The sequence below is a fragment of the Hordeum vulgare genome, chromosome 7H (genome assembly GCF_904849725.1).
Source record: "Hordeum vulgare subsp. vulgare chromosome 7H, MorexV3_pseudomolecules_assembly, whole genome shotgun sequence".
Taxonomy (NCBI): domain Eukaryota; kingdom Viridiplantae; phylum Streptophyta; class Magnoliopsida; order Poales; family Poaceae; genus Hordeum; species Hordeum vulgare.
Genome location: NC_058524.1, coordinates 237,128,537 through 237,142,674, shown reverse-complemented (window position 1 = coordinate 237,142,674; position 14,138 = coordinate 237,128,537). Strand labels below are relative to the sequence as shown.

At 38.6% G+C, this 14,138-nt stretch overlaps 1 protein-coding gene across 1 annotated transcript; it reads right to left on the bottom strand.

Annotated features, from left to right (window-relative positions):
• Positions 1–11,741: 11,741 nt before the first annotated feature.
• Positions 11,742–12,161, bottom strand: LOC123408675 (GDSL esterase/lipase ACHE-like). The gene has a single exon (XM_045101731.1). It carries the CDS (start codon positions 12,159–12,161, stop codon positions 11,742–11,744), a length of 420 nt encoding a protein of 139 aa, XP_044957666.1.
• Between the last annotated feature and the right edge of the window lie 1,977 nt (positions 12,162–14,138).

The window sequence follows — 14,138 nt, the reverse complement described above, 5'->3', positions numbered from 1 at the left end:
CATATGATTCACGTTTGCTACTTTGATAGTTTGATATGTGGGTGGACCGGTGCTTGGTTACTACCCTTACTTGTACAAGCATCCCACTTATGATTAACCCCTCTCGCAAGCATCCGCAACTACGAAATAAGAATTAAGACAAAGTCTAACCATAGCATTAAACTAGTGGATCCAAATCAGCCCCTTACGAAGCAACGTATAAACTAGGATTTAAGAATCTGTCACTCTAGCAACCCATCATCTACCTTCTACTTCCCAATGCCTTCCTCTAGGCCCAAATAATGGTGAAGTGTTATGTAGTCGACGTTCACATAACACCACTAGAGGAAAAACAACATACAACACATCAAATTATCGAACGAATACCAAATTCACATGACTACTTATAGCATGACTTGTCCCATGTCCTCAAGAACAAAAGTAACTACTCACAAAGCATAATGATAATCATGACCAGAGAGGTAATGAGTAGCATCAAAGATCTGAACATATAATCTTCCACAAAGTAATCCAACTAGCATCAACTACAAAGAGTAATTAACACTACTAGCAACCTTACAAGTACCAATCGGAGTCGCGAGACGGAGATTGGTTACAAGAGATGAACTAGGGTTTGGAGATGAGATGGTGCTAATGAAGATGTTGATGGTGACGAGTCCCCTCCGATGAGAGGGGTGTTGGTGATGACGATGGCAACGATTTCCCCCTCCCGAGGGAAGTTTCCGCGACAGGATCGTCCTGCCGAAGCTCTAGATTGGTTATGCTCAAGTTCCGCCTTGTGGCGGCGGCGAATCCTCCGAAAAGCCTCTTCCTGATTTTTTCTGGAACGAAACCCTTCTTGTAGCAGAAGGGGGGAGCGAGAGGGCCAAGTGGGAGCCCACAAGCCCCCTAGGCGCGGCAAGGGGGGAGGATGCGCCTAGCAGGCTTGTGGCCTCCTGCTGGCGCTCCTCTGGTACTTCTTCGGCCCAGTATTTTTTATAAGTCCCAAAAAAAAATCCTCGTTGATTTTCACGGCTTTTGGAGTTGCGCAGAATAGGTATCTCAAACTTGCTCCTTTTTCAGGCCAGAATTCCAGCTGCCGGCATTCTCCCTCTTCATGTAAACCTTGCCAAAAGAGAGAAAAGGCATAAGTATTGTACCGTGAAGTGTAATAACAGCCCAAAAAGCGATAAATATCAACATGAAAGCATGATGCAAACTGGACGTATCAGTAACCAGTGGCATCAAATGTTCCATCCGAGGCTTGGAAGTGCCTACTGGTAAACCAAGGTATGTGAAAGGCATAACACACACTTTACATCCAAAGACCTGAGCAAGCCTCTTAGTTTCTTCTAGGGTAACATTTATAGGCACCATTGATGATTTCTCAAAGTTAATATGTAGCCTTGTTGATCTGCTAAAAACTCGAAGCGTCTCTTTTAAGGCCGTGAGCTGCACTTCCTCGGCGGGAAAAACAATCAAAGTATCATCAGCATATTGGATATAGGAAAATATTTATCATGGCGATGAAGTGGAAACTGAATTTGACCCTTAGCTAACATGTCATTAACCATTGTCTATAGTAAATCAGGAGCTAAGACCAAAAGCAATGGGGAAATTGAATCTCCTTGTCTCACACCAGCCTTACAGTGAAATTGCTTCCGAGGAACTCCATTAAGAAGAATGGAAGATGACCCAAAAGTGAAGAATTGTTGAATCCAACCTCTTCACTTGATGTTGAAACCCTTGTACTTTAGGAGTTCCAATATGACTTCATGTTCAATAAAATAAAAAGCCTTTTCAAAGTACAATTTGAGTATGACAATGGGTCTTTTAGACTGATGGCATTGATGTAAGTACTCCAGAGTCCATCCAATGCAATCTTGAATGGTTCTAGTCTTGATAAATCCATACTGGTTTTTATGACCACACTCAAGAATTTCCTTTTGGAGTCTATTAGCAGCTATTTTGGTGAGGAACTTAATGCCTATTCCTTTCAAAGAAACTAGCGGAGTTACCCGATCATTTGCGCGGCTAGAGTTTCATATTAATATAAATGTTGTTTCGAATTGAAAACATTACGCGCTGTTGATAACTTTATCTAAAAGTAGTAATGAGTCTACTATAAAAAATCATGACGATATTCTAAACTTAGAAATACAATTGATAACTCCCAAACGGAGTCCGTCTGATTCCAATTGCTTCTTTTCGAAACTTCCAATATATATTGTTTTCGCATCACATATATGTGGATTTAGACCAACTCACGTTTTTATGCATGATACAGATAATTAAAAAAAATATGTGCTACTTGCATGGGATATGTGTTGTTTGCACCCTTTTTGGTTAAATATCCTCTCCAATTGCGTCCAATCTCGCTTTTTGTTATGATGCTTCACAATATATGTTATTTTCATGTAGTTATCAATGATACAAATCGTAAATCTCTAAAGTTTAGAATATACATACAATCACACCGCAGTGATTCACATATTCATGAGAATTTCATTGATAGTATACTTTCATGCATATCACATAAATGATTGGACAACATTCGCTAATAAATTATATAACATCTCATTTCACTTTCTCTATATATAGTTTAAAATATGTAGTTTATATGTGGTTTTCTAATAACTATATCTTGAAGCATGACTCAGACAATTTATTCCATCGTTCAATTATATTTGTTTTTGTTAGCTCTTTTCTCTTTGTACCAAAATAATATTTATTATGTTATATGCATGCCATATCCAAATTGGTTTTATTGTTATCAATTAGAATTCTCTTTCATCCAAACATAGGACATGTGTAATCTACTCAAGTCTTCATAATCTATCATTGCTTTGTCATTTATGGGTGTTCTAAGATACACTCATATCGCCAATTCATGTGTACCTTAGATCGACTAATTTCTACTCACACAACTCCTACTTTATACAAATGAATCCATATGTGTCAACATATCTAAGATACCCAAGCATATTTGTATATGACATTATGCGTTGAATATAAAACAGTGTCACCGCATGCTTTCTGATATTGAATGTTCCTATGCAGATTCTTCATTTTAATTATAATTCTACACAAATTTATTCATGTTTTATTGACTTTACCTATTTTTCAACAATATCTAGAAAACTCTGAATTAGATGGTATATATATGAATATACGGTTCCAATTTGACAGAGTGGATGAGAAGGAAAAGTGATTCCATCAACTAATTAATCGATGACATCAGTGATGATGTTATAGCATGCGTGCAACTGAATTTATACATAAATCAAATTGTTTTGTATACAAATAAAATTATTGTGTTTATCCATTTTAAACTACACATTGAATACGTATGAATTGCAGTATTTTTATTTTATTTCTATTTCAATTTTTAGTATAAGTTTTCCGTTTAAGTAGACATATAATTATTTTACTAAATACCCAACCATATACTTATGGTGGGTATGGTTATATGATTTTATCTAATATATCATCAGATTGTTAACTGATGACATTTTCTTGCAAAAAAATAAAAATAACTGATTACATGATACATGATAAGGGGGAGTGCAAGCAGTAATACTGTCTTTCCAAGCAAAAAGAAGATTATTTTTTATAACGAATCTGGTTGATAAAAGAGTTGGTTCCACCCGTTAGGACGTTCTATCTCTTGTTTTCCAATCAGACATGCAAGCATGGCTTTCGCATGGATACTGGACTTGCGGAGATTCTTCCTTTTTTTTACAATATTGGACTCGTTCATGCCTATATTATTTTTTATGTGTCCACATACGTTTAGCAGTTCTCGATTTTGTTTATTTGCACGTACATATTATGTGATTGATTATGCATGCATGCTTGGTTGTATGAGCATTGTCTGGTTCTTCATTTCAATGTGTCGAATAATTATTTATACATTATTATAGTTATATACGTAATCTTTCCGTCTTCTAGTTTTAATCGTTAAAATTAGGATAAACAAATCGTATATATTGACACATGTGGGCGAACGTTGCGGTTTTCTTGACTTATATTTTATATTATAATAAAATATTTTATGCCATATTTACACCTTAAGTAATATACCACCTTATGTAAAACTAACTTAATACCATATAATGTTTCTCGTGAACCTGAGATTTTATGTGGTCACATGTACAAATCTGAAATAGAAAAAATAATTTTCTATTAATGTTTGTTTAGATTTTTGTATATATAATAGGCTTGTTATTATTTCCCATCAAATATGATTGTATTTACGTGGGATTTATAAAAAAACATATTTTTACAGGGATTCTAAGAACCATGTATTATATATCCACCCGCTGAGAATTGTATGCACTATGGATTGTATTTGGTATGGTACGACCGTGGTAAAAGGTGAAGTAGACAATTGAAAGTAGCAATATAGCATGTGAATTAGCCTGGAGAAAGTAAAATAAGTATTCTCTATGGGCCACTGCTAGATACGTGCACACATATCTATTTTTTCTTTTCTTGTTGTAACGGGGGTAAAGCAAGTTTGCTAGTCATACGTAAACCACTACAGGATGAAACCGGATGAATTGTAAACCACTACAGGATGAAACCGGATGAATTGATTTGCTTAGATCACAGGCTGTCAGTATATTTAATTCTATGTGGACTCTATTTAAGTTTTTTTTCTCTTACGATCTAGAACTTGCCGCTTAGATCACAGGCTGCCAATATATTTAATTCTAGGTGGACTTTGTTTCAGTTTTTTATTACGTCTAGTACTTGCCTAATCTACATCGTTGATATATCTTAATTTTTATAGTGTCAAATCATCACCGTTCGTTTTCTATCGTTTTAAGTATATAATAGAAGATAGATTGGCCTATAGTCCCCAACATGCTGTGGTGAAATTTTTCTAGGAACCAGGGTGATGAAAGAACCATCAATACTTTACAGATTTGCCTTTCCTTCAAAAAAAGGTTTGCAAGGGCATAGAATTCTTATCTAACTATGTGCCAACATTTATTGAGAAACAATCCATTGAAACCATCTGGCCTGGTGCTTTGTCAATTGGCATACATTTTACTACCTGGTCCATTTCTTCCTGGGAAAAAGGCTCAGTCAAAATATCCAGCCCCTGAACAGGCTTAATCAGATTAGGCAGATGAAAGCCCATTACAATTCCTTTGGCAATGCCCATGCAACCTTTGTAGGAAGACCACAATATTCCTTTCATTTGGCTATGCTCAGAGATCATTGTGCCATCACGCAAGGTCAAGTTTGCAATTGAATTCCTTCTAGGCCTTTCTGAAGCCATGGCATGAAATAACTTAGTATTTTCTTCTCCCACATTAATGAATCTGACAGTACACCTCTTTTTCGAGTACAAGAATTGGAGATGTAGGAGCTGCTGTAGATGAAACTTAACAATCTTTCTGAAGTTAAATTCCTGCCTGAAAAGGGGTCTAAATTCCTCCATCATGTCAACCCATTCAATCACATTATTACACTTATCAAAAGAAACTTCCATCTTTGAAATTCCCAGCTTCCATCTCTTCAAATCATATCTCAGGTTTTTAAATTTCTGTGCCAGAATTGCCGCAGATTGGTCCTTGTGAGAAGGCTTACTCCAAGATTTGGCTACACAGTTCAAAAAACCCTCCAGCTTAGTCCAATAGTTTTCAAACCTGAAGATGTTGGTTCTAGGAATAGGAGTGGTTATCACAACCACGCATGGTACATGATCATAGGCACTTCTTGCCAGAGGTGACACTTATGTGAGGGGATAACATGTGACCCAATTGGTGGAAGTAAAAAAACCCAATCTAGCTGTTCTAACAAAGGATTGTCTTGCATACTGCACCAGGTATAAGACCTTCCTTTAATTGGAAGTTCAACTAGTCCCAGATCCCCAATGATTTCATTAGAAATGAACATATCATTCATGTCCCCACCTGGGAGATTTCTGTTATCATGAGATCTGATAAAATTAAAGTTCCCCAGCAACAGCCAATTCTCCTCAAAAGCAATTTGCAGATTAAACAACCAATCAACAAAGTTGTCTCTTAATTCCCCTTGACAAGGTCCATAAACATTAACTAGGATCCAAACATCTGCACTCATTTTGGAAGAGAATTTAATGACCAATCCAAATAATTGTACCTCTATTAAATACCCGTGAAGAACTGCATAATTGCAAACAACCAAAAGACAACTAGAGGCACCTTGTGAAGGGGCAAAAGCAAAATTATCAAACTACTTTGGGCAGAAAGACCGAATCTCCTTAAGCGTATATTACGCAGATTTTGTTTCTTGGAAACAAGACACCGCACATTGACTCTCCTCCAATTTCTGCCAAATCGCTTTGTGCCTAGCTGGTGAATTCAAACCTCTGACATTCCAGCATAGAACATTCCATTTTCTATGAGAGGTACTACCCATTAATAACCATAGAGAATAAAATCCATTGGGAGGTTACATAGCAACTAGCCAAACACACACACACATTAAAGGATAACATGTTTCGTCACAGTACTGATACATGTACTTACAACACACCAAAATAAAGCATAAGTCTTGGCAATAGAAACAAAGCATATAGATAACGACAAACTTATGGGCGCGCCAAACCCACTGAGTGGATATGAGACTAATCATCAGAAACTGCATCTTGCTTCGCCTTAGGGGCAGCCATAAGCTGCTCCACCAAAAGCTTGTCAGCTTTAATTCCAAGGTCCTGGCGAATGACTTGGAGTGTCTTGATTGGTGCGGGCGATGGCACATTCACTTCCTCCTGATTCTTCTTTGGTGTGCTTGAATCATTCATAGGCTTACAACGTGGCTTCTTCTTCTTTGGCTCTGAGACCAACTCAAAGAACACAGGTTTAAAGCCATGCCGCTGAACTGAACCCCTAGTGCACCTACGAACTTGAGATTCTACCATTGGGGTTGGAGCCTTGGAGTTGTGCCGCTTAGAGGGAGAGGCCACAAAACATGGTGTGACCCTTACATGAACATCGTCCGCAAGGTTGCTCTCTGACAGAGTATCCTCCACGGACTGCCAACAGGCAACTACAGAATCCTCTAGTTGAGGCAACAAGGTCCTTGCAATGGGCCGAGCAGGACGGCTTGAAGAGGCCTCTCTCCATTGGATCCGAGAGAGAGCCTGTACATCATCAAAAGCAAGAGCCCAGGCCCGTTCGGATAAAATGACAAGAGACAAGGGTTTAACTGACAGGGGCTTCGAAACTTCAAAAAATATCTCTCCCTGTAACTATGTCCCGAAAGTCCTCCTTCAAGCAAGTTCAGGTGGCATAGGGGGACCATAAACCAATCGGACTGCTCCCACAATGGCCAGATGTTGCTCCGGTTGTTCTTGCTCATGCTGAACTTGTTGAGTGGCTAACTTACGAGTACAAGAATAAGAGGGGGGTGTTCTACGCATAATCAGATGTGAACTAATGATGACCAATAAGTGATCCTGGACACCTACTTACAAGTCAAACCTAACCCCACTGTGTTTTCTCTCGGATTCAGAACTCACGAGTAGAGACAGTCACGGTTACGCACACAGTTGGCATATTTCAATTGAGTTTACTTCAAGTTTGGTATGACCGGGTGTTAAACAAATTTCCAAGTTGCCACATAACCGTGGGCACGACTCTTAGAAAGATTTAACCCTCAGGGGTGCACGAACTCGTCCTCACAAACAAACCACGAGCTACATGGAAAACCTCAATCACGGAAAAAGGTCGTAGTCTCCTTGGAATTCCGGTGGAAAACCTCAACCTCGACATAGCCCAAAGTATCCTGGAATCACGGCGCATGAGATAATTCGTAAAAGTTCCAGCAAGGCAGCCCGACGTCTCGACGAACCCGATAGGACCCGCGTATGTCGTTCTCAGGACAGGAGGGATGAGCAATGGTTACCACGCCAAACACCGAGTTGCCCCAGGTGGCATTAATAAGCTGCTCTAGGTTGTACCAACACTCATGAGGAACACTCGTTAATTACTCCCTATGCAGGTTTATTAGTTATTAGGCAAATTTAGTACCAAAGTTGGGCCTTGCCATAAGAGTTCTAATATAAGATGAATTATGAAGGGGTCCCCATAAAAACCCAAGCATTTTAGGAGCGCTCAATATGGAACATAACACTGGTACACAAGTAATTAGGACGACAAAGGTGGAACAATTAAATCACCGAGCCAAAAGGCCAAGCCTTCCACCTTTTAGCAAGTATATATGTGAATAAAACTAAATATAAATAATATTGTGATATCTCAAAACATCCAAGTTTTCACATGGAAGCAACCTGCACCCGTAATTAGCAGCGCTATAAAATGGCTGAGCAAGCACTAATATAGCGAAACAATGTTTTGATCGGATGTGGGGGTTAGAGGCTTTTCATGGCAATGTTGAGAGGCTTGACACTCATGTGGTAGGTAAGGATACATACTGATAGATGAAAGACAACTGGCATAGTAATGATAGTAGTGGTATCCAGGGAAATGATAATCTTGCCTGAGATCTCGCTTGGAAGAAGAATGAATCCGTGAAGTAGACGAACCAACGTAGTCGAACAAATACTCACACTCTGAATCGGTTTTGGAACTCTATCGAGAAAAAACAATCTGGAAACAACAATCAACACACGATAAGCACCACAACATATTCATGACATGATGCAAAATCAAATATGATGCATGTCCATTTAATTATGCAAGACATGGCAATCACAACAATCAAATACTACACATTAAGTGAACCTCAATATGCAACGAGCCGGCTATTGACGAAACTCCATATATGACTACTTAGTTCACTCTCATTTAGGTACACGACAATATTAAATGTTGTTACAAATGGAAAGAGGTGAATCATAAATAAACTATCTATCTAGGCATTTTAAATGAGGTCGGAAACAACTTATAGTATTTCCGAAACGATCCCATATGTTAATTTTGAAATAGGTCAAGATCGGAACTAAATATATTTTATGTTTAATAAACTGGAAAACAAAATGCACCATGTGATTCTACATGTCATTCTAGTCGATTTACATATATAGATCATTCAGAATGGAGTTACGGTCTAAAAGATATGACCGACACAAGATAATACGTCATGAATGCAAAATTTATGCAAATGACAACCACAAACATTCCAAGTCATTGATGCAGCCAGCTATTATGAAACTACATGAAATTATAGGCAAGTTTCATATATGGCATGTTCAAAACGAAACAACAGTTTGACAAATACAAACAATACAAGTTATATTGATAATCTTTCGAAAACAGCAACATGACATTTTGCACGCATCAAAACAACGAGCTATAAGAATCTAAAATGCACAAACAAGACATGAGGCAGTAGTTGACATGATGCACAAAAACTCATCTCTCAGGAGCAAATAGAATAGAAGCATGGATCACTAGAAAATGAGCTCACAAAATGACTACTTGAACACAGCTTCAGACTTTGTCAAAACTAGCGGGGCATCCCGCACTTTTGCGTGGCTAGATTAATTGTATTAACTATAATACTCTTCTACATGTATTTAATGCACATATCACTATTTCTATATGATTATGCTTATAAATTTTGTATCAATAACAATATTTTGTATGAAGTCATTGAGAATAAAATGATATTATCTTTATATTAAATACCCAAACATGAAAAAGTTCAATTGGAAGTATTTTATGATATCTCACATGTATAGCGTATTTTTTATCCGTATAAGTATATATTTAACAAACATTATTGGATTTTCGTATATTATGTTATAGTTAGGTGCATTACTTGTGTATGTGAATATTATTGTGTGTGATAACCAACCAAAATTGGAGGTGTTTATGTACCCTCGCCACCAGAGACTATCATCTTAATCTCTATGATTGTTCCTCCATATGCCTCATCATCGACCATCTTCGTGTGATCAAGATTCTTCGGCAAAGCAAATCGCTTACCGCTGACTCTCATGATAGTTTGTATTCTTTTGTATTTCCCTTACTGTTTGTACTGACATGAAATTTAGGAGAGAAGTGACCATTACATAAACACATGTTTTTTGTTTCTACCTTTTATTGTCTCACCCACACAATTAATGAACATGTGATATTGTATCAACCATTGTTTCATTTGACCTTATTTTTTCTCTTATTTATAAATTTACCTTTAGTTATTCTCAAACTATCACGTCTCCATTGTTTCAAGTTTGTGTGTGAGTGACAACCAATATATTTGTTGATTCTGTTGTCTTAATTATGCTCATGTCAAATTTGTTTATACTACCACACCTATTCAGTAGTGTATGGGATCCTGAAATATGCACATGCATTTGCACTTTTGCTCCTTTTAATGTAAGTATTTCTGTCACCTTCTTTGATTGTAAACTCTGCTAGTAAGAATAAATTTATGAATAGTTTCGTGCATCTCCCTTCTCCCATGAACTACTGTCGAATGCCACTTTAAATATAATGTGAATCCAATCCTTATTGATGCGTCAAATGCATCTGTTGCCATCGTCAGAAGCAATCCATGTATGCTACATATTGTCTAATAGAAATCAAAGATCTAATTTTCTGGTGATATATACTTCACCTCTCAGTTTATATTAAATTTTATAATAGAATACCCGCAAAAAAACATAATAGGATGATGTAACTACTTCGCTACTTTGTCAAATAACAATTTGAAAGTCGGCATCATATCAGACTTATAGAGTCTGTTTAAGCCAAAACAACATAAACATTCATTTTTTTTCTCTGGATGATGGCTTTTTTTTAGGGGATGGATGATGAAATTTTAACTGGTGATATCACTCATGATGTCGGGGATGCAATCCAAATAGTACTCCGTGGTTGGCCATAGTTGCGTCCGGCCGGAGGTAGTTCTTTTTTTTCAATTCTTTACTATCACTTATACCTTATATTTTGGTACAATGCATACATGTTACTGCACATCTTTTGATACATTCATCTGGTTAAATTCTATACATGTCAAAAGCTAAAAAGTGCACGTGTTATTCTTATACATAACTTTTAGATTTTTTAATCTCGCCCATTGTGAACATTTGTATATATATCTCTAAATAAAAGACGTCGTATGTATTTTAGCCTATAATGAACACACACACACACTCCACGTCCCAGGTTATGTTCAACTTATTTGTAATAAAAAATACAAAACTAATTTTCTACGTTGTTGAATGTCAATTTGAAAGTTGCCATTATGCTAAAGTTATAGAGCGTGCTTAGGCGAAAATATTTTACGCGTCAAACTGTTTTTCCTAAGGATTATGATTTCTCCCCTAATAATAAAGCACGGGACGCTTATGTCGTACGTCATTGGCACTTTTGCACAAAAGCCCCTCCATTTTTGGGTATTCAACCCGCAGTCCCTCTGTAAGTCGATCTGTCCTATTCGCACGAGAACATGACGGTTCCTCTGCCGCGCCCCCATCTATCCTATCCAGCAGTCCCCGAACGCCGGCACCGTCATCCACGCCGTCGCCCCCTCCCCCTGCACGCACGCACGCATCGTAATCTTCCATCAAGCCTCGGCACAACCAGATCGCGAAAAAAGGAAAGAAAATCCATGGACGGATGGACAACATGAGGATTCGATCTCCCCGCAAGGATTCGTCGGGTGGGGATGGGAATTGGGCTCACCTCCTTGTGGCTGTCCTTCTCCATGGATGATCTGGCTCTCGGAGACGCACGGATATTATCCTCCTCCTGCTGCTGCTGGAGCCGTGGAGCAGATTTGGAAGCTAAGCTAAGCTAGGCGAAAAGGCGAGCTAGATGGAGCACCACAGCACAGTGCGGGTCGAGGACGACGCGGCCGTCAGAGAGCATGCCGGTGGGGTGGTGGAAGAAGGCGCGCCCCTCCGACGGCGCGATGCGGATCCCCATTATCGCCGCCACCCCGCCCGTGTCCGAGTTGGAGTCACCGAAGTTGAACACCACCACCTCCTTCCGCTTCGTCGCCACCTTCGCCGCCGCCTTCGTGGGCGCCTGCGCCATCCCCTTGCTCTTCCGGTGCTCGCCGGCCCCGGCGGACGCCGCCGCCGTGGCGAGGGCGGAGGTGGTGGAGAGGGCCACGCTGCTGCCAGCGGCCGGCATGTAGCGGAGCGTGGCGAACAGGACGGCCCCGGCCACCGCCCCCAGCACGCAGTAGTACTGCAGCCGCAGCAGGCTCATGTTCTTCATCAACCCGCCGCCGCCGCCGCCTCCGCCTCCATTGCCTCCCACGTTCGGCCCGCTCGCCATGGGTGGCCTTCCCGAGCTAGCTAACTAGTAACCACTAGTGTTGTCGGTCTTCTCCCTCCGCGTCGCTGATGCGCCACTCTTGTTTGTCTATCGCTCAGTCCGTGTAGTGTGTTGTTTATATACAGTGTTATTTAGCTCCCGAATGCACAATGCTTCAAACGAAGAGAAAGCTCAACATAAACGAAGAGAATGCTCTAATAAATCGGTCGTTCCTCTCCTTCAACAGAAATAGATCCACCAAGATATCACAACAGCACGGCCATCCCAAGTGGTTGTTGCTGCGCGCTTAAAAATGGGTTCGATCCCTCTCCATCACACTTTTCCCCCCTATTTTTCTGTGTCGCCAAGAGACTAGGCCGGTCCAGTATGGCCTTGAGCACTTATTTTTCTTAATTATTTCTTTTTGTTTTATTTGGATATATTCTGAATATTTTATTTATGAAAATCACCTATATATGCAACCTTTGATAAAATGTTAATCATGCACTGTAGGAATGCCAAAATTGAATAAAAAAATCATTATATAGAAAAAGGTACAATGCGTAATGAAAAATAACTATATAACTTTTAATTCTTTTTGAATTTTTCGATCATGCATTTAAAAAATATTAAATGTGCATATAAAAATGTTTCCAATGTATAAAAAACATACACAAAAAATACAATGTATATGTAAAAAATTAGACATAACAAATTAATATGAAAAAAATGCTAATCATGTACTTGGAAAATATCAAACACATATAAAAAATATTCCTGATGCATACGAAAAAATATAGAATGTGTATAAAAAACTAAATATCAAAACTAAATATGGTTTGATAAATTTTGACCATGAAATTGGAAAATATTAAACATGTAAATATAAAAATATATAATGGCTTAACTTCTGATTTTCATATTGTCTAAGCATATTTTTTTTCAACTGTCTAAGTATTTTTTTTTATACACCCGGTACAACGCACGGACCCTTTTGCTAGTTTTTACTAATTAGATCACCGATGAGATCGGTGATGCAATTTGCCTCCGGCTGGCCACAACTTGATTGGTTCGTTGTCCTATATCTGATATTAACAGGCCTGATTGATTCGTTATTTCCAATCCGAAAAAAAGACATAGCTTTTTCCTTGTCAATACACATAAGTTATAGAACATGTTTTGATTCCTGATTTTTTTTGAGGGAAAGCACCTATACATACCCTATTACGATTTGTTTTCTTTTCTGTTTCCATGTATAGATAGGTGATTGACTATGAAGAAAGCTTTCTTGCTTGTGCACGATCTAGTTCCACACTTGTACGTATCTAAAAATTATATGTTCATGATTATTTGATAAAGTATATTTTTGCGAGAATGGAATAGAAAATTTTGGCACTTTGATTTTTACCTAATTCACGTCTCAACTGTTCAGCCATGATTTAATACATTTAACATCACAGTGTACATCACTTGTAGAAAAAGGGCTTTTAGTCCTGGTTTGGTTGGACGCGAACCCGGACTAATGCTAGCACCGGTTCGGCCCCGAACCTGGGCTAATGGCCTTCCACGTGGCGGGGCTGGGAGCGAGAGGGAGCGGTATTAGTCCCGATTCGTATTACCAACCGGGGCTATTTGGTCGCTGTTGTTTTAGCAATTTTTGGGTTTAGGATTTTGTACTAAATTGGATGGGCTATTTTGCTGCCCCCTATTTTTCTCATTTATTTGTTACATATATATTGCACATCGTCACGAAATATATTACACAATCTCATCCGTCGTGCTTTCTCGAACATATTTACAAAATGTAGACACGAGTTACATGCACATATATGCATCTTTTTTACACTATATCATTTCCGTCGAATGGCAATAGTATTCTAATCAATCATCTAACAACTCATCATCATCTTAATCATATACCAAGTTATC

Coding starts and splice junctions, on each gene's coding strand:
- LOC123408675 (XM_045101731.1), bottom strand. CDS start 12,161: ATGAGCCTGCTGCGGCTGCAGTACTACTGCGTGCTGGGGGCGGTGGCC.